Source organism: Bison bison, unplaced genomic scaffold, assembly GCF_000754665.1.
Source record: "Bison bison bison isolate TAMUID 2011002044 unplaced genomic scaffold, Bison_UMD1.0 scf7180017864498, whole genome shotgun sequence".
Lineage (NCBI taxonomy): Eukaryota > Metazoa > Chordata > Mammalia > Artiodactyla > Bovidae > Bison > Bison bison.
Window position 1 is genome coordinate 10651942 of NW_011495057.1, and position 20634 is coordinate 10672575.

A 20634-nucleotide genomic window follows, 5' to 3' on the forward strand; every position below is an offset into this window, starting at 1 on the left:
CATGAGTCCCACACCCTGACCCCCCTCCCACCTCCCTCCCTCCCCATCCCGTCCCTCAGGGTCATCCCAGTGCACCAGCTTTGAGTGCCCTGTTTCATGAACTGAACTTGCACTGGTGATCTATTTCACATATGGTAATATACATGTTTCAATGCTATTCTCTCAAATCATCCCACCCTCGGCTTCTCCCACAGAGTCCAAAAGTCTGTTCTTTGTTTCTCTTTTGCTGTCTTGCATATAGGGTCATCGTTACCATCCATTAACGCCACCTGGTAAGTTCTAGGATTAGTCTAGGTAGATAAGATGACTTTATTCATTAGAAATTAATATTTTCAAACAAAAATTGAGAATTCTTCATTTCTATGACACTCATTATCTTTTATCAAAAATCTTTATTAAAATTTATTAAATTTTAATTTATAAGATTAAATAAAAATCTTTAGTAAAATTTAGTAAAAAAAAAAAAACCAGATTTTTTACCAGCTGAGTCACAAAGGAAGCCCAAGAATACTGTAGTGGGTAGCCTATCCCTTCTCCAGCGGATCTTCCCGACCCAGGAATTGAACTGAGGTCTCCTGCATTGCAGGCAGATTCTTTACCAACTGAGCTATCAGGAAAGTCCTAGCAAAAATCAATTCCCCTGAATTTAATGTGACTCTAGCAGATTGACCAAAATTGAGTTTCTAGAAGTGCAAAGAATCAGATCCTGAACCAGGGTGATCTTCCCAAGGTAATGCCAGACTTGGATTTCTGATACCACGGTAAAAAGGAGATTTTCTAATAATGACAATGACCAGTTTTAAAAACAAAAAGCACTCTTCTCATTTCTGAGCTGATTTGCCAGGTCCTTATCACAGAGACTTCCTGCTTCTCGAGCTCTGCAGGTCAGGCAGCAGGTGAAACAGTGATGGAGCCGATATCTCCCTGCTCCAAGCTATTTTCTCTCCTCTCCACTTCCGTTAGTCAATAAAATCTGTGATCTCTTTCACAGATCAGGCCTGCTTGCTTAATGTCAATTTAAGTTTACTGTCACAGCTCCAATGATGGTATCATTTCAATATATCTCCCATCACAGAACAAAAAAAATGTCTCTTAATATTAAAGGCAGGTCAAGAAAACACAGCTTCAAAAGAAGAGAAAATGGGCTGCAGAAGAGAGGGCTTTCCCTGCACTGGAACATCCCTGGAGGAGGGGAACACAGGGGAGCCAGCCTGTGCCCTGCTCCTGCCTGCGCAGCTCAGAGCCTGGGAACTCGCAGAACCCATGGGTGGGTTCTCCTGCTTCCTGAACAAGGATACCAGCGTTCAGAAATGCATGTCCTGGGACAACCAAGCCCTCTAACTGCCAAATGTAAAAGCCAGAAACTGGATCCACACTTCCTTGACCGTAGAAACCAGGCTTTCTTTCCTACCACCCCACACTGAAACCTGTGTGTGAGGAAGCACCGGGATAACAAGCGACTCTATGTACCAGCTCCCTGTGAAGGTGGGCTGGAGTGACAGGTATTCTCTAGGCTCCTGGGCCCCCTTAGATCCAGGCACATAACGCTGCTTCCACTTTAATGATATAATTTTGCAGGTATGTTGCACCGCATCTGGCTTCCCAGGTGGCTCAGATGGTAAAGAACCTGCCTGCGAAGGCAGGAGATGGCAGGCTCAGTCCCTGGGTCGGCAAGATCTCCTGGAGGAGGGCCTGGCAACACACTCCAGTATTCTTGCCTGGAGAATTTCATGGACAGAAAAACCTGGCGGGCTACAGCCCATGGGATTGCACAGAGTTGGACATGACTGAGCGCGAACATGTTGTACCGTATCAGGAACACTGCCGTTACTCACATATACATGTATTTATCCAGCTTGGCTGCAAAGTGACGTGGCATTTCTCCACATCCATAATAGTTTCGGTCATTTTCAGGTAGATGATCCACATCGTGGAAGATGACACAGTCCCAGACGCTGTCTTTCATGGCCTCTTTGAAGCCCACGTTGAAGAGCATTGCTCGGTTAAAAGGCTGTGTGCCAGTCTACATGGAGAGAAAAACAGAAATGTACTCAGGCTCTGCCATGACTTTTTTCTGTAGCTTTCTAACTTGTTGAATCATGGTCAAATAGCAAAAATAAACACATCCACATCAAATAGATAAATGCTTTAGGATTATCAAACATAATGTTTGAATTATTACTTTATTTTATACTTTGGTAACACACGAGAAAACACTGTTATTATCAAGTCCACTGGGAGATCATCACATTTATATAATGATGTAATTCATGTTTCTGTTTTACTTCAAATACATCAGGATACAAGTTATTTATGACCAGGAAAAAAAAAAGCCACTGAAAATAATACAGGTTGCATTTTTTAGTGAAGCTTTCCATATGGTGTCAAGACTAAAAGAAGTGGGAAACAAAGTGAATCAAGAAGCAGGGACCCTTCTCTTACATAATAAGGCCAGGGGAGGGGGGCTAACTCTGTATTGCTTATAATAGACACAAAGGCATTTGTAGAGACAAAAACAACTGGAACTTACTATACAAAACCCAACTACCTTTCTTAAAACTATTTTCCTTTCAGTTAAGTTGCTCAGTTGTGTCCAACTCTTTGCAACCCCATGAACTGGAGCATGCCAGTCCTCCTTGTCCATCACCAACTTCCAGAGCTTGCTCAAACTCATATCTTTCAAATGGGTGATGCCGTTCAACCATCTCATCCTCCATCGTTCCCTTCTCCTCCTACCTTCAATCTTTCCCAGCATCAGGGTCTTTTCTAACGAGTCAGTTCTTCACATCAGGTGGCCAAAGTATTTACTGGAGCTTCAGCTTCCACATCAGTCCTTCATATGAATATTCAGGATTCATTTCCTTTAGGATGGACTGGTTGGATCTCCTTGCAGTCCAAGGGACTCTCAAGAGTCTTCTCCAACACCACAGTTCAAAGGCATCAATTCTTCAGTGCTCAGCTCTCCTTACGGTCCAACTCTCACATCCATACATGACTATTAGAAAAACCACAGCTTTGACTATATGGACCTCTGTGGGCAGAGTAATGTCTCTGCTTTCTGCTTTTTAATATGCTGTCTAGGTTGGTCACAGCTTTTCTTTCAAGAAGTATCTTTTAATTTTATGGCTGCAGTTACCATCTGCAGTGATTTTGGAGCCCCAGAAAATAAAGTCTGGCATTGTCTCCATTGTTTCCCCATCTATTTGCCATGAAGTGATGGGACTGGATACCATGATCTTAGTTTTTTGAATGTTGAGTTTTAAGCCAGCCTTTTCACTGTCCTCTTTCACTTTAATCAAGAGGCTCTTTAGTTTCTCTTCACTTTCTACCATAACAGTGGTGTCATCTGCATATCTGAGGTTATTGATATTTCTCCTGGCAATCTTCATTCCAGCTTGAGCTTCATCCAGCCCAACATTTCACATGATGTACTCTGAATAGAAGTTAAATAAGCAGGATGACAATATATAGCCTTGACGTACTCCTTTCCCAATTTGGAGCCAGTCTGTTGTTCGATGCTCAGTTCTAATTGTTGCTGCTTGATCTGCATACAGATTTCTCAGGAGGCAGTGAAGGTGGTCTGGTATTCCCATCTCTTTAAGAATCTTCCACAGTTTGTCATGATCCACACAGTAAAAGGCTTTAGCGTGGTCAAAAAGAAGTTGTTGATGTTGTTCTGGAACTTTCATGCTTTTTCGATGATCCAATGGATGTTGGCAATTTGATCTGGTTCCTCTGCCTTTTCTAAATCCAGCTTGAACATCTATCTGGAAGTTCACGGTTCACGTACTGTTGAAGCTTGGCTTGGAAAATTTTGAGCATTACTTTGCTAGCATATGAGATAAATGCAACTGTGCGGTACTTTGAGCATTCTTTGGTATTGCCTTTCCTTGGGATTGGAATGAAAAAGGACCTTTTCCAGTCCTGTGGCCACTGTTGGGTTTCCCAAATTTGCTGGCATACTGAATACAGCACTCTCACAGCATCATCTTCTAGGATCTGAAATAGCTCCACTGGAATTCCATCACCTCCACTAGCTTTGTTGGTAGTAATGCTTCCTAGGGCCCACTTAACTTTGCATTCCAGGATGTCTGGCTCTAGGTGAGTGATCATATTGTGGTTATCTGGGTCATGAAGATCTTTTTTGTACAATTCTTCTGGGTGTTCCTGCCACCTCTTCTTAATATCTTCTACTTCTGTTAGGTCCTCACCGTTTTTGTCCTTTATTGAGCCCATGTTTGCATGAAATGTTCCCTTGGTATCTGTAATTTTCTTGAAGAGATCTCTAGTCTTTCCCATTCTGTTGTTTTCCTCTATTTCTTTGCATTGATCACTTAGGCAGGCCTTCTTTTCTCTCCTTGCTATTCTTTGGAACTCTGCATTCAGATGGATATATCTTTCCTTTTCTCCTTTGCCTTTTGCTTCTCTTCTTTTCTCAGCTATTTGTAAGGCCTCCTCAGAAAACCATTTTGCCTTTTTGCATTTTTTTTCCTTGAGTCGGTTTTGATCACTGCCTCCTTTACAATGTCACAATCCTCTGTCCATAGCTCTTCAGGCATTCTATCAGATCTAATCCCTTGAATTTATTTGTCACTTCCACTATATAGTACCCAGGCAAGAGTTTCTATTTTTATTATTCTTGTTTATGATACAGACCAAGAACATTATAAGAGACAAACAAAGTGGGAACTTACCACACAGAATCCAACTTCCTATATTATAACCACTTCCCTTTACTTACGAGGGAAATTATATAAAGGTACATTGACAATAAAAACTTTCATTCTACAGCTAAAGAAAATTAGAGCGAAATTACCTATGCCTTAGCTATATTTGTTAGCAATCATTTCTAAAACTTAAAACAAAAAAAGAATTATGATGGAAGCAAATGAGATACACAATACAGTCATCACCAGAGTGCTCCCTCAAGAGTGCAAAAGTACTAAGTTTTAGTCCTGAGTCCTGCATTAACTTGAGATAACAGAAATCACTTTATTTTTTAAAGCTTTTCCTCACCAGTAAGATGGAGAGGATAAAAACAAAAGGCAGTTAAATTACAATGTTATTACTGGTACATCCTCGGTTTGAACAAATGACTTTCCTTTAAGATTTTAAAAAATTGTTTTTATTAAATGTAGACCTAATACTTAATGGCTTATAATAAAAATAAGTTCTGTATCTAACCCCCCTTCATCTTTCAAAAGCAATACATTTATATACATCTAGAAGTTTATTCTAGACTCACCTCTATATTTCAAGGTAATGCAAGTTCTGATATCCTCTTGCCTCATTCACTTTTTAGACACTATTGATTTCTTATCATGGTCACTGAGGATTTTTACCTCCACACTCACTGCCCCTCCCTCCACTCTCCCAACAGAGTTATGTCACAAATTTGTGTTTGCATTACTACAACTATGTAAATATTTGTGTAGAATAAATTACGATTCTGTTTTCTTCCTCAAACTGGGATTAATTACTATCTTCACTTTTCTTAACTTAATATATAACTGTTATTATTTTGTACAAAAGCCCCAATAGGCATGCCGTGTTTATTAATAACTGATGCAATCATTCACATACATGAAACCATCTATCACTTCCTCCTCCACCCTCCAAGCTCAGCTCTAGCTCCCAACTGCCCTCACATCTTGCTCCAGTCTGGCCTGGTCTGAGCAGCTGTGGCCATCATCCTGGGCCTCCTCCTGCACCTACATCAGCTGTGCCCTTCACTTGGCTCTGTCAGTTTGTTGAGGAACTTCCTTCAGCAACTTCCTATGTCCGGATCCACAGGGGAAAATTAAATATATATATATATGCTATGTAAATATAGCAATGTATATATATATGGTGTGTGTGTGTGTGTGTGGGTGTGTGTGGACAACCCACTCCAGTATTCTTGCCTGGAGAATCCCATGGACAGAGAAGCCTGAGGGCTGCTGTCTATGGGGTCACACAGAGTCGGACATGACTGAAGTAACTTAGCAGCACATATATATAGATATATATAGACAGAGAGAGAGAGACAAAGAGAGAGAGGGTTTCCCAGGTGGCTCAGTGGTAAGGAATCCACCTGCCAACGCAGGAGATGGAGATTCCATCCCTGGGTTAGGAAGATACCCTGGAGAAGAAAATGCAACCCACTCTGGTGTTCTTGCCTGGGAATTCCCATGGACAGAGGAGCCATGGGCAGGCTACATTCCACTGGGTTGCAGAGAGTCAGACAGGACTAAGTGACTGAGCACACACACACATATATATGTATGTATGTATATATGTATACGTGTGTGTGTGTGTGTGTATTTAGCTAATGAATGAATGAAAATGCCATCAGTCTACTTGCACACTTGATTGATATACTGACTGGGTAAAAAACTTCTAGGTAAAAATTACTTTCCCCTAGAGTTTTAAAGGCATGTGGCTCCACAATCATCTAGGTATCAGCACTGCTGAGAAGGTTCATATGATTCTGACACATAATCACGAGCAACTGTTCCTATAGAATGTTTTTGTTATCTTCTAAGTTGTATTAAACAAATTTTAAAGTAATATGCTTTATAGATCTGTATTTTATTCATGGGTACATGTGGACCCTTTTAATCTGAAGACTCATGTCTTTGCTTCTGGGATATTCTTACATTACGTCTTTGTTGTTTTACCCCTCCCATCCCCATTTTTTTTTTGCTGTATTTTTCCAGAACTCTGATTAGGAAATACATTCTCATCAACTGATGTGGAACAAATCGCAGCAAAACCGGTGGTTCATCACACCACAGCACTTACGATGCTCAAAGCACTGTGATAGGAAACTCTGACAAAGATCCCTGATCACTGCTCCGTGATGTCTGGACTTCAGCTGGCAGATCCACTTCCAAAATAGCTAAGTCACATGGCCAGTAAGGTAACGCTAGCAAGTCAATTTTCTCCATGGGGTTGCCTAAGTATCTTCATGACATGGCAGTTGGCTTCCTCAAGTGCAAGAGATCCAAGAGACCACAGCAGAAGCAGCGATGTCCTTTATGACCCAGCTTCGAGAGTCACACACTGTCACTCCTCAGTGTGCTTCCCACGGTCACTGGGGCAGGAGGCCACACGAGGAGGCGGGGCTAGTCAGGGACCACCTTGGAGATGGTCGCCTCTGTGCTGTACTGGTACCTTCTTTCTTAACTTCTCCTGTCTGATTCTAGTTTAAGAGTTATCTTCTTACGTTTGTCTACTGAAAGCTTTGTTTCACTTATCCCATTTTCTTTTCTAACTTTTTCTGATTCTCTCTCTTTTTTTTTTTAAATGAAGTCCTGTTTTCATTTCATGGGCTCATTGTCTTTCCTTTACTCTCTGTGGATAGTGATTATGAATTTGTATTTCTATTAATTTCTTTTTTTCAAAAACGTTCTCTCTTCCTTCCACTGTGTCCATTTTCTATAATCCTTTTTGTTAGATTGGCTTTGTCTCTTCTTGTGGGAACTCTTGGCTATCCATCATGGTTGAGAGTAAGGCACTAAAAAGCTAAGGGGAACCTCCACAGAGGTACATGAGATTGTGGCACAGCACTCACACTCACACACACACGCACACACATGCATATGCTTGAGCAAATCCCTAAACCAAACTGAAACAAAAACAGAAGCCCCACTTTTCCTCACTAGTATTCTGTGTGCCCAAAGCTCAGAAAATGGCAACACCCTTGTTCAACACAAAAATGTTGCATCCTGGTTGACCATTCTCCATCACTCAAAATGCACATCTGATTCAACAGCAAAAGAAGGAAGGGACAGAAATATGTGTACTATCCTTCATATATAACTGGGGGCTCTGAGCTGCTCCCCAAAGGATTGGCTCTTCTAGGCACCAGTCCAGCAGGAAAATAATTCTTCACATTTCCTACATGGTAAAGATGTTACTAGCTCAAAGCCCCACACTATCAAATATACAAGCCTGAATTAATATTGATCAAGGCTGAGATTCAGACTTAAGAGGTTTAGAAAATAAGGATCTTAGCTGCTTTGCAGATTTTTTCATCACATACACAAAGTGATTCAATTGTGTCAGACTCCCAGACGAAAAGCCTTTAAGACACAGGTAGGTATAGGTAACTCATCGTCCACATTATGAAGACTGATTCAAAAAAGGAAACCAGAAGTTGGTAAAACAGGCCTAGAAGCTTGGCTCAGTTGTGTGCTCAGTTGTGTCAAACTCTTTGCGACCCTGTGGACTGTACCCCACCAGGCTCCTCTGTCCGTGGGATCTTCCAGGCAAGAATACTAGAGTAGGTTGCCCTTTCTTTCTCCAGGGGATCTTTCTGAGCCCAGGACTGAACCTGTGTCTCTTATGTGTTCTGCATTGGTAGGCGGATTCTTTACCATCACACCACCTGGGAAGTCCCACATCTACCAAGAAAGTGGCTAAAATTTTTAATTTACTATCAGGTGAAAAAAGCTAATTTTGGTAACATAGGTAGTTGCATTAAAAAGCACATATGCACAATATATTAATACATCATCATATGAGCAGGAAACAGACCTTAAAAGGGTGACTTACATACAGACCAAGTTTAAGTTATATTAAATACGAAGTATTTCCAGGGTGGGAAATGTAGGCAGAAAAGCTAAGAGTGAAAAATATAAAACAAAAAAAGATGGAGAATCACCCATAAAGAAGCTGGGAAAACACACTAAATGGAACCATCTTAGGAAGAGAATTTGAATATTTACTAATATTTCAAAAACAAAAAATCAGAAGCATCTAATATAAACTAGGTCACTTTCTGTCTACTGATAAATAAGGAAATATGCTTTTAGTCAGATTTAGTGAAAAGAAGGAACAATCAGGATAAAGCCAGGTCAACAATGTTAAAACCAAAAGTATCCAAATTACAATGTATTCAAAACATGAACAAAGTGCACCATTTTAGAAACAGTATATAGAAATCAGTGATAAAATTCAGCAAGGACTCTAGTGTTTGGGAAGTGAGATGAGGGAAAGAACAAGGAAGAAATCCAAGATGACACCTTAAGCACAAAACTAAGTGATGACAGAAGGAGAAAGACACAGACGTACAGAGAATATTTCCAAAAGGTTTAGGACCAAAAGAAACTGTAAACATTTGAATCCCCAGACAAAAACATTTACAGAGAAAAAAACGAGCTGATAGTATGAAGAACAGTTACATGTATATTTCACTTTAATAGGTAAGACTTTAGATTATTAAAAATGATAGAAGCATATCAACTGATAAATGGATTAACCAAATGTGGTATACACAATCCAAAATGGAATCGTATCCAAATATAAAACCAAGGTACTAAGCATCTCTAATCACACAATATCTAAGAGTTTATTAAGTTCTAGTAGACCTAGTTACCATTTTTAAAATTATTCTCACCTGTTCAATGACATAAAAGGCAAATTCCAGCCGCTGTTTTTGGAGCATTGGGATCAGATGCAAGAAAAAAATTGGAAGATGTTCGTGGCGATTGCGGAAAGGAATGAGGACTGCCACCTTTAAAACAAAATAGTCACATATATAAATAAATACAGCAATAAGCCCTAGAGGTAAAAGATTAAAAACTGACTCTTGAAATCCTCTTACTTATGAATTTCCTCACCAGAGATTCAACAGTGAACAAAAACAAACATGGCCCCTGCTTGTGCGCCATTTATGCTCCTGTGAACCTGTGGTGGTACAGACGGGCCATCTAAGGATAGTGGTCTTTCTCCCATGAAAACCACAGAAGTCATGGGAAGATTTGAAAGCAGAGATACGACCACCTTTGGTGACAGCAAACATTACTGGAGAGAGCAGACTGGAGAAAACCAAAAACAGACTCAGGGAGCTGGTTAGAAAATAAATGCAAAGTCAAGACAAAAGGTAATGGGAGCTTGAGAAGGACAAGAAGGGTAGTAGCACATGGATTTTTGAAACATTTAAGAGGCAAAGTACCAGGATTTGTTCATGGATTGGATATATAAGCAGTGAGTGAGAGGGATGTGTCAAGACTAATTCTAGGTTTTTAATTAGATCATAAATAATAACTTTACGGATTTGAAACTGAATTTAGAAGAAATTCCACTTGAATAGTATCTAATATGGCTTATCTGGCCTAGAGATATTATTAACAGACATAGCATGGAAATAAATGAAGTTTGATAATTATATTAATATTTTTCATTTAATAAAAAGGCACAACAAGATATTGTAAATCAATTATAGTTCAATAAAAGGATGCTAAACAAATAATAAATTCCAAAATCATGAGATTTTCAAAGAGTATGAGTCAAAATATGTCTAATAACAATGCTTATGTGTCATTCTATATTCTGAGTTTTTTAATAAAGCCTAATAAACTGGTTAAAGAGAAAATCGGGGATTTATTAAAACTTCAACTATACCAAATACATTTTACTAATGAATGAACAGATGCAAATAATTGACAGTACATAGGTTTAAGATCTAATCCTACTTGCAGAATCATGACATAACATTAGAGTCATAGAAAATAGTAATGTTTACCTGTGCATTTTACATTACCAGGATCATACATGAGATAAAATTTCAGATTATTAAAATAGTTTTATTTTAAAAGAGAACAAAAGATGGTTTCAGAAAATTGAAGACATCTGAACTAAACACTACACCACTAATTTTTCCTTAATGATGACAAAGACAGTGGAAAAAGAAAGAGACCTATGTCTGCTGGAAGCTGACATTTTCATGTCCACACTGTGCCAGGCTTGGTATGTGGCAGGAACTAAAGAGGTTCTGGCCTATCTGCCAGCTGCACGTTGGGCCCCATTCTCCTTTGGTTTGCTCCATAAGGAATCTCTTGGCTTATCAGCCTAAGGACCACGAGGCTGCCAGAGCAACTCAGAACCCAGAGCTAGGGGGTCCCTTCAGTTCCACACACAATGGTCACTGCTCATACTGGGTGCTCCCTACTGACCCAGGACTTGCTGATGGGCCTCAGAATCGACTGCTAACATATTTACAGAATTCCCAAATCTGCACAACTCACAGAGCAGTTTAGGAGCCCCTAGGTTTACTCCCAGGACAGGAAACTGTTATGAAAGGTAAAAGGAGAAAAAGGAGGTGGATGGTTGAGTACCGACCTCTACCACTGACCTTATCTGATATGTATCAGTGCAGTAACTTCTTTGGGATTTCCTGGTGGCTCAGATGGTAAAGAATCTGCATGTAATGCAGGAGACCCGATTTCTAGCAAATTAGGCTTGAGCTTGCCCTTTTTGGTTTTGAATTTGGCCACAAGTTGGCAGCCTATGATATAAATGGGCTATAAAAGCAGTTAAGGTAAATTACAGATATGGCTGCAGTCCATGAAGTCGCAGAGTCGGACACAACTGAGCGACTGAACTGAACAGATATTTAAGGAAGGAGTAGTGGTGTTAGTCGCTCAGTCGTGTCTGACTCTGCGACCCCACGAACTGTAGCCTGCCAGGCTCCTCTGTCCAGGAGGATGAATTCTCCAGACAAGAATACTGGAGTGGGTTGCCATTCCCTTCTCCAGAGGACCTTTCAAACTCAGGGATCAAACCCAGGAATCGAACCCGGGTCTCCTGTGTTGCAGGCAAATTGTTCACCATCTGAGATACAGGGAAGTCCTATATTTAAGGAAAGAAGCTATTTTAAAAATGTAGAGTCAAATTAAAGACAGCTCGTATTAATTAAGTACAATTAGGCTGAGTAATCAATTGAACGTAAGAATAGACAAAGGTAGTCATGGCCCCTAACACAGTAATTTCTCCAACAGAACATTTAAAATACTGAGTTTTTTTCTTTCTTAATCTTATGTGGAAACTGAGAGTTTATAAGAGGAATAAATGCCCCATTGTCATGGCAAATTCAAAGTTAAACTGACATTTTTATAACAAATACATGCCCGTATTTTAATGAGGCAGATATTAAAGATTTTGAGTATGCCTGAAATTTTTATTAAAACAAAGCTAAACAGCATCTAAAGATTCATTTGGTATGTCCCTTCCTGTGGCTTGGAATGACCCTCAATAGTTTATAGCTCACTTTCTAGAAAAAGAAGCTCTCAGTATGCAGCGGTAATTTATTTCGAAGTTTGATAGCCTTTGTTTCAAGAGATTCTTCCTTACATGTGCCCTAATTTGCTGCTGGAGCCACTTTCCTGTTGATGCATCTCCACTGGAGATGGAGAACATCTGATTATCATCTTCAGAAAAACAAGTCATCTTCGTGAATCTCTCCACAACTCTTTAAAACCGCTAAACTTACTGAATTTATGCACCCATTTTTCTTCCCTGCTCATTTTCTCCTACACTCACCATGAAGAGATCATCAAGAAAAATGTTGACTACATACATTGTCCCCACCAAGATTTTGTTCTACTTTCAGACTTTAAGCACACCTCCCGCTACAGGGTCCCTAAATGACTTGGCTTCCGATTTGCCTACCTTAAGGGAGCACTAGCTGTCTGCGACCAACTGAGACGGAACAGAGCAGAAGCTGGCAAGCCTTCACTCAGAATGTCTGAGGAAGGAGCTCAACAATCTTCATTTTTACCAAACACCCCAGGGAGCTCTGGAGCAGGGTCAAGACCCATTTTTGAGGAACCTCAGACTAGAAACACAATTCTAGGCCTCTGACCAGATAAGCCCAACAAGCAGCTGCCTGGTTCTTTAAAGCCTTCAGGTTTTAGACCCGAGTGGTTCGGGCCTCCACCTGGACCCTGAATAGAACACAGGTAACGTCATAGGTAAACACTTTAATGATCTGAAAAGCATTACCTTCCCCCTCTTTCAACCTCCCTTTTAGAAACCACCTTGCCTCCATAAGGCATCTGTCCTATGCTAAACCTTCAGTGGGGACCTGTGGTGTTCAGAATACCTAGGAAGTGCTGAAATCACTAGTTTTAGCAGATCTCAGTTCCAATTAACTGGCCATCAACAAACTGAGTTTTGTTTTTTTTTTCCCTTAAAGACAACTTAGTTGTTTTCTTTAAAAAAAAAAAAAAAACAATAAAAGATCCTCAAGTATTAAGAATCAACTTGGCAGCAGATGTTTCACATAAATCTAGTTGCGTCTTCTCTCTCACCTCAGTTCCAAGATTAAACTGGGACATTATCAGAATGTAAACAGGGGGTGGGGTCGGGGGGGAAGGTTATTTGATTAAAAATGGCAAGTACAAGTCATCTCTGAGCTATCTCCAAATTTCCTCCCATACCTTGAGCTGCATAGCTCAGAAGCTGAGACTAGACATAACTCTAATAAGAGCAACAGTACCATATAGTTCTTGAACAAAAATAAGCTAATTTTTAGAACCCTGAATTAGCTGGCTCCTGAAACTCCACTTTCAATAGTGTTACCTACCCATCCACTGGAGTTTACTAAAATCTGTAAGTAGGAGCTACCTATGTGTGATACATACCTCTCTCCCAGAAAATGAGAAAAAAACAAACCCTAAAACACTTTAAAATGCAACATCTGATATAGACCACTAGAGATAGGACAAAATACTCAATTCTTCTGACCCCAAGTCATCCTATGATACCACACAATGCACACCTGTATTAACACATCTGAGGACCAACCTCCACGCTTTCCCACAGCCTCTGTGACTGAGGACACTTTTTCCATTAGCATTCAACATGCATACTCATCACCCAAATAAGAAAAATAATTTATTTTGCCCAGGACATTTTAAAAAGTAGTTATTATGTAAATTGGGCCATATTTTATATACAAACATGATAAAATCAATCATGAAATTAATTTATTATCTGAATCTGCTCTGGAAAACAGCATAAGGCAACTGTAAAACAGAATGTATTGCCAACATTTGTACTGGAATCCATTTCAGCAGTTTTACAACTTTTTTGAGGGAAAAAAAATTATTTAATAATTTATAACAAGGCATTTATCTGTCTCATAAACTCAACTCAGCAAAGCTGGGTTTAGTGCTTACCTTAAGAGCCTGGTGTCTACATTAGGGAAGCCAACATGAATTACACAGATCCCCAACACCCCCAAACACAAAGGATTCAAGGCCAGTTAAGTCAGACAGCTTTCATCAAAAGCCTAACAGCATACAACTCTCCTTCCCAGGAGTGATTATCATTTTTTGGTACCAAAGGAGAAATATTTTAACAAAATACTAATATTTAAAAGAAGAACTGAAAAATGTTCCCAGATTAAGGCTACATCACAGCCCTTCAGGATATAACATCCAATTTAATCATACATCTGATTTAATCATATGCAGTTTTCACTTGAATTGCATAAATGCTACGTTCTATTCAAACATAACAACATTACATGGGCATGCACTTATTAACCAGTTTCACAGTGTTGAGAGCAATTCTGACTTAAACCACGGTTTTCTTTTTTTTTTAAGCAGCAGGGGCAGGCTGACTCCCTCACAGTTTTTCAAACACAACATTAAAAGTAGGATTTTAACATATCAAAAAGATGAAAAGCTTACACTCTGCTTTCTGAAATAGAGGCAGAAAAGGGCCCAAAGTTGTTTTGTGTGTCCTGCAGTGACCGCCAAGCAGCCTCTTTAGAATCCTGGGACTCAGGAACCCCAATGCTAGACCCAACTGGAAACCACTGGCTCCAGGCCTCAGTGGGGATATGCCTGCAGGTGTCAGTAACCATCAGGTGCAGCAGTGGGAGGCAAAGAAATCATTGCCTCTCTTCCAAACAGAACAGAGCAAACATTTGTTTCCCAAGCCAGTCTCAAGTGAGGAACTTATCAGCAGGATCTCTGAGAGACTGAACACAGGAGCCTGGTATTTGCATAAGCACAAATGTAGCTCATCTTCACAGGTAACACAAACTAACCCACATTTGAACTGTCAATACTTAAACACTAAACACAAAATTGTCTTGATTTATCAAGCCAAAGGGATTTCACTATATATTCTGAATTGAAAACACTTTTCTCGCATGCACAGTAATAGTCACATAATTTATGAAAAAATGGACCTCACCTTCCACCTGGCTTTACAGTCTTTAGGCCTCCAGTGACCTCCCGGCTCAATATCTAAATCCTTGGAGAAGAGCTGATGAATTTCATCAAAACTGACTTCACTTACATTGACATTGAGGAATCCCCCTAGAAGGTCAAAAAGGTGAAGAACCACTTAAATATGAAGTCAGACAAACAACAATCAGCAGTGCACTGGCACAGCGTACTTGCTGGCATAGTACCCTTTAGTCCTGTTTTCACCATTTAATTGTTAATACCACCTTTCAGTGTTACTGTGGATGATAAATCATACGGTTACCCTACTATCTTTGGCAAATCAGCCAAAGAAAACCAAAGCACTTAAGCTTTTTACTTTTGAAGAGTTGACTCATTGGAAAAGACTCTGATGCTGGGAGGGATTGGGGGCAGGAGGAGAAGGGGACGACAGAGGATGAGATGGCTGGATGGCATTGCCGACTTGATGGACATGAGTTTGAGTGAACTCCGGGAGTTGGTGATGGACAGGGAGGCCTGGCGTGCTGCGATTCATGGGGTCGCAAAGAGTCGGACACGACTGAGTGACTGAATTGAATTGAATTGAATATGATGAATATTATAGTATTCTTTAGTAAGTGTTTGCAGTCATGACAGTATAGCTTATCATTTCAATTTATTCAACTATTTAGAAACCATTTTTAATTTCAACATAATCAACATAGAAGACATGAACGCCCAGTATATAAGAGTTAATTAAGCAGTTAGTTTGGGAGCTGAATCCTAGCTTCTATGTCTTAGGGAAATTACCTAACTTCTTTGTGCCTCAGTTTTCTTATTTGTAAAAAGAGATCTGCTTCCCACTGTGGTCATATCCCATTAGATGCTGGGCACAAAGGTACACAGGCAGGAAATTTAGCTGTTACTACTGTCATCCAGATTACTGACATTCCTTAAGAGAGAATCTGCAAACACAATTCAACAAATTTATTTTGAGCACCTACCATGCATTACCTTGACATGCAAAATGAAAACTATAAACTTCTAAGATGTTCCTGGTCTGCTAGGCACTCTCTCTTCAAGTTAACAAATAAATGATATTCCTGGAGCTATTTTACTAATATTTTTTCTAACATATATCATGGAAAAAGGAATGACTCTTGCATGGAAAACCATTTCCATTAACTCAATCAATACCAACCAAGAACTACGGATGTATACATGTATCTATTCTTCCCCAAATTTCCCTCCCATCCAAACTGCACATAATACTGAACAGAGTTCCCTGTGCTATATGGTAGGTCCTTGTTGGTTATCCATTTTAAATACAGCAGTGTGTACATGTCCATCCCAAACTCCCTAACTGTTCTTTCCCTCCATCCTTCCCCCTGGCAACCATGCATGGATGGTTGAGTCCCTTTGCTGTCCACCTGAAATTATCACAACACTGTTAATCAGCTATACCCCCAATACAAAATAAAAAGTTACAAAAAATAAACTTAAAAAAACAAACAATAACTAAGGACTAACGACTACGTTCTTTCACCTCCTTGTCTCATAAAACGCAAACCAACAAATATTGAGGCTTCCTATTTCAAGGTATCTGAGCTCAGTGGCCATGATTCCACACATGCAGTCCGCCAGCCCTCTGTATCCATGAGGTTGGCTGAAATCTGTGAATGCAGAACCTAATGTGGAGGGCCGACAGAGTAAGGGAAGTACTTGAGCATCCTCATACTTTGGCCCTTGATCCAATGCCCCTCAGATACTGAGGAACAACTGAAAAACACTCGGTCGCTCTTCAAGAGACCCCCTTTCCTTTCCTCCTGCTACTTTCTATTCTGTAAGATTTCACAGCCGCCCATCTTCCCATCTCCCTCCTCATCCTAACTAGGCAGGAACATAGTCACTACCATTAAGCACTTAGGCATTACTTGTTTCATTTTGTTGTGTGCGTTCTCAGTCATGTCTGATTCTATGCAACCCCATGGACTACAGTCCACCAGGCTCCTCTGTCCATGGGATTTTCCAGGCAAGATACTGGAGTGAATTGCTATTTCCTACTCCAGGGGATCTTCCCCTCCCAGGGACTGAACCAGCATCTCTTGCATCTTCTGCATTGGCAGGCATACTAGAGAGAAGTATTTCAAAATGCAAATGGCTTTGCTACATAGAGTAAGCCAGGAAAAAATCTGAAATCTTCTCGTGTCTGTTCCTCTAACCTGTGCTGTCTTTTATAACCAACTACCCACCCTTTCCTGTGACAAGATATGCAAAGTAGCTAATCTTAGAAAGGTCAGATTTACCTAATCTATGAATTTGCAGAGAAAGGACAGATCAAACATAAGATCCATCAGTCGACATGAGCATAGACTCTTATGACTCAGCTGACAGAAACAGAATCTATAACTGTAATCAGATAAAATTCACACAAGTAAATCTGATGCATTTCTTGGTATGCATGATTCCCCAAATGATAGTAATTAGACTAAATAAGCATTCATATAAGGAACCGAAGTTGGTATTCTTTATGCACTGCTAAACCAATTTTTTTGCCTTTTGCCCAGCTTTATAGCTTCAACAGCTGCAATCATCATTATTGTTAGCAGTTTGCTCCAGCATCATTTGTAGTTTAATTTTCATTTTGAACACACATCTGCCAGCAAATTAAGAGGTGGGCCTTATATCTTTATCCTCAATGGGGGAGGGGGCTCCAGTGCCCATCACTTAGCAATCTCTGATGTCTGAGGCACCCGAAGTTCACCTTCTTCCCCCGAGTAGCCCCCCATTCACATTCTTCAGAGACCCTCAGCATCTTTTCTATGTGCTTATTGCTCTTTGCTCTGAAATCTTAATATCTTACGGGCTGAAGGCCAAACATGACCCAGTGGCATGAGGTTGTCATGCCAGGAGTAAAAGCAACCTCACTACTCGGGGATGGGGATGAAGGGGTGGGGGACAGGCTCCAGGACAGACACCACCACCACTGGGAACAGCAAGAGTGTGATCAGAAAGAGAGAAGGAAAAATAAACACTGATTAGTGGAGGTGGGGTGGGGTGGGTTGATGAGAAAAACCAACTTCTGTTTCTCTGAAAACACAGCCATTTCTTTCCGAGTCGCTGCCTGTGCGTTTCACAGTGTGATAACCCTGCTCACACCCGGAGTCTGGACATTTAGATAAGAACTTGAGTGCAGGATGCCCATCACTCAAGCGCCTACTCTGCTTTTCCTGGGGAAGCTTTTCAGATAAACACTCAGAGTTAAGCCTCCACCCCAATCACCTTGTAAGTGACAGGTGTGTGTTGTCCCGCTCCCCATCCGCTGGCTGGTGACCTGGGCGGAGGGCGCCCCCACCCCCCAGCTCCCTGGGCCCTGGCCCCCCCTAGAATCTGTGAGTAAATCTTGAGACTCTACTTCCTTCTTGTGGTGTACTGAAACTGCACCTTCCATCAAATGACCCCCGGGCTCTACGTTCCCCAAGTGGGAGCTTGGATGCTAAGGGAGCCACCTGCCAACCAGTATGGGTAGCGGGTGCCCCCTCATTCAGCAGGTCATCATCTGCATGTTATTAATACACCAGCTCCAGCTGCTCAATACACTTGAGAAGGAGGATCGGATGGTGGGTACGGTTGGGGCCCCATACTCCTAGATACCTAGGAGCTGCAAACAGCTCTGTAACTTCCTCCTCCAGGTTGTTCAGTCTCTTGGGGAAGGAACCACTGCTGGCTGGAGGTCGGCTCCGGAGCTCTGAGTTGCTGTGTGTCGCCGATGCCGGGCCTGGCAGAGAAACCCCCTACCCGTGCTGAACTGCTGGTGCTGTGCCGGGTCAGCTTCCCCAGCAGAGCCCGGCCAGCAGCCCCCAGGCTGAAGCACCTGCTTCCCTTTATTCTCTGAATGAGACCCCACCTGGCGTTGGCTGTGGAGGTGATTGGCTACAACCACCTGTGGAAGTCTGGGCGCTGGATGGTAGGGCTCTGCCTCTCTGTCTCTGGGCAGGGCTGGAGGCATGGGCTCTGAGGCTGTAGGAGCCAAGGAGAGCTCCCTGGAGCCAGAGCGGGGAGCTCTGTGTTGGGGCCAGCTACGGGGCCCCGCGTGTTGGGTCTGGACTGGATGCTGAGCTTGGAGAGCTGCTCTAACCCCTGAGGGGGGTAGCTCTGCCAGGGCCTTCATGGCACCCAGGAGGCAAGTGCATCATTCGTTGTTGAAAGAGGGGTCCTACGCCCTGGGCACCAGCTCCTCCCAAGTCCCCAGAGGAGGTGAAAAAACTACTAGAGGGACCTCCCTGGCAGTTGGGTGGCTAAGACTCCACGCTCCCATTGTATAGAGGATCCGGGTTCAATCCCTGGTCAGGGAACTAGATCCCACATGCTGCAACTAACACCCGGCACAGTCAAATAAATAAATACTAAAAAAGAAAACTACTGGAAGCTTATAAGAGCCTCATGGTCTGGGCATTACTGGTGGCATATGCACATAGCAAGTTATGAAGGCTACGTACTCGCTGCGTGGAGCTTTCCCAAATGTGTCTGTTAATGCTGTACTGGTCGAGGTGGGTCCCGACCCCTCGGTGGTCAACTGGGACCCCCTGGAATGGGAGGTGGCAGCACAGGAGTTGGGGAAGAGGTGACCTCTGCCCCAGGCGTTCCTTGTTCCTATGCAGCATATACCAAAACGTCCAGCGATGGCCAGTGTGAGTGAGGCGCGGAGACACCTAGCTGTCCCATGATAGAAATGCAAGGGTTTTTTTTTGTTTTTTTAGGAAAATTCATTCAAAGCGAGAGGGAGAAGGTCACCAATTGGCTCTTTGAAGTCTTTGGAACTGGTTCTGGGCTCTGTTTATGGAGAAAGTGACCCTTCCAAGCCTATAGAGACAGAAGTAAGCAGCTCGGCCTCCCTCATGAGATGAGTGACAGGCTCCGTACTGGAGCTCCAGAGATCCAGGTCCCTGGTGACCTCACCTCGGGACAGCTGGACACAAGTTAGACGCCTGTGTCCAGGTGCTCTTCAGGAGACGGTGGTCCCATCCCGGAGGACGCTGCTGTCATGGCTTGCCGCGCTACCCCCAGAAGCAGAGCCCAGGATCCCACAGCTGAGCTCTGAGAGTGACAGCCACCAAGACCCCTGCCCTAGGGACCCTGCAGGTCCCTGAACTTGTCCCTTCCTCTGGGGGATGACCACCTGTTCTCTAATTATCCAGTGGGATGTTCTCATTGACACTGGAGGCCAAACTGCATTGCTTCCCTGGAACTGAAGTGAAGGGTACCCTGTTATGAGGCATAACAAGTAGGACAACAGATGTCACTACTGACACCGTCTTTCTTAACAACCTCCTGGTGGTGGCCATCTACCCCGACCCTTTCCTGGCACAGGTATGGCTGCTCTGACCACACTCATGGAGTCCTAGGTCCCAGACCTGGTCCCAAGGAGTATAATCCCCGCCATCTTGGGTCTCACGGCGCAGACATCCTGGGTCTCGCAGCGCAGCCATCTGGGGAGGACCCCTGAATTCTCCTCCTTCCCTCCACTTCCCTGCACCCAGTTTTCATACCAGGGCCCTTCAGTCTCCCTGGGAACACCCGCATCACTGAACAGAACCTCCCAATTCTTTTTCTGCCCCCTCACGTCAAAGCCTGAGACATTCATGCCATTATACTGGGAGTAGGTCAGCTACCTCCCTCAATGGGACTG

General features: G+C 42.2%; 1 protein-coding gene across 1 annotated transcript in view; it reads right to left on the bottom strand.

Annotated features, from left to right (window-relative positions):
* The window catches only part of B4GALT6 (UDP-Gal:betaGlcNAc beta 1,4- galactosyltransferase, polypeptide 6), a 66376-nt gene that overhangs the window by 2785 nt on the left and 42957 nt on the right, over positions 1-20634 (bottom strand). The window contains exons 4-6 of the mRNA XM_010828966.1: positions 14974-15098; positions 9383-9499; positions 1836-2023 (exon numbers count right to left, since the gene is read on the bottom strand). Coding sequence (XP_010827268.1) covers positions 1836-2023; positions 9383-9499; positions 14974-15098 — 430 coding nt within the window. The remainder of the gene's footprint in view (positions 1-1835; positions 2024-9382; positions 9500-14973; positions 15099-20634) is intronic.